Raw genomic sequence first — 906 nt, 5'->3', positions numbered from 1 at the left:
ACGCCAGCCTGCGCGCCGCCTCGCCCGCCCCGTCCAGCGCGCCGTCGCACGCGTCCTCGTCGGCCTCGTCCCACTCGTCGTCGTCTTCGTCGTCGGGCTCCTCGTCCTCCGACGACGAGTTCGAAGACGACCTGCTCGACCTGAACCCCAGCTCAAACTTTGAGAGCATGTCCCTGGGCAGCTTCAGCTCGTCGTCGGCGCTGGACCGGGACCTGGATTTTAACTTCGAGCCCGGCTCCGGCTCGCACTTCGAGTTCCCGGACTACTGCACGCCCGAGGTGAGCGAGATGATCTCGGGAGACTGGCTGGAGTCCAGCATCTCCAACCTGGTCTTCACCTACTGAGAGGGGGGCGCGCGCGCGCGCGCGGGCCGGGAGCAGAGGGCCGGGTTGGGGAGGGGGGGGGGGGGGGGAAAAAAAAGAAGACGGAGACCGAGGGAAGGGGACAGAGGAAGAGTTGGAAGAGAAAAGGGAAAATGGAAAAAAAAAAAAAAAAGGAAAAGATTAAAAAAAAAAAAGCGAGCAGGGCCGGCTTGGGCCGCGTCGCGGTGCGGGAGAAAGCGCGGCGGCGTTTTGGGGACCCGCGCTCCCATCCCCCAGCTGCCCGGCCGCGGGGACGCGGAGGAGGCGGCGGCGAGACGGGGGGGGGGGGGGCGACCTTTTATTGTTCTTGATGTTGTTGTTGATGGCAAAAAAGCTACTTGGAGTTTCCTCCCCTTTGCCCTAAGAGACACCCCCACACACACCCCCCACTTCCAACGAGCTTCCGGACTTGTCTGCTGCTCCCCCAGCAAGAAGCCGACTTGATAGTTTTTTCTAGAGACTGAAGGAATCTCGTCCCTTTCTCATCGCCCCCTTGCTGTTTTTGCTTTATTTTATCTCATTTCTTGATCGAGAGAGGAGGGAG

General features: G+C 60.9%; 1 protein-coding gene across 1 annotated transcript in view; it reads left to right on the top strand.

The window, feature by feature from the left end:
* The window catches only part of SOX4 (SRY-box transcription factor 4), a 2,642-nt gene extending 2,251 nt beyond the window's left edge, over window positions 1–391 (top strand). The window contains exon 2 of the mRNA XM_040460492.1: window positions 8–391. Coding sequence (XP_040316426.1) covers window positions 8–344 — 337 coding nt within the window. The 3' untranslated portion in view covers window positions 345–391. The remainder of the gene's footprint in view (window positions 1–7) is intronic.
* The last annotated feature ends 515 nt before the right edge of the window (window positions 392–906 follow it).

This window comes from Herpailurus yagouaroundi, unplaced genomic scaffold (assembly GCF_014898765.1).
Source record: "Herpailurus yagouaroundi ecotype Mexico unplaced genomic scaffold, PumYag 250, whole genome shotgun sequence".
Lineage (NCBI taxonomy): Eukaryota > Metazoa > Chordata > Mammalia > Carnivora > Felidae > Herpailurus > Herpailurus yagouaroundi.
Note: the sequence above shows the minus strand (reverse complement) of the source record. Positions and strands in the feature narration are given on the sequence as shown.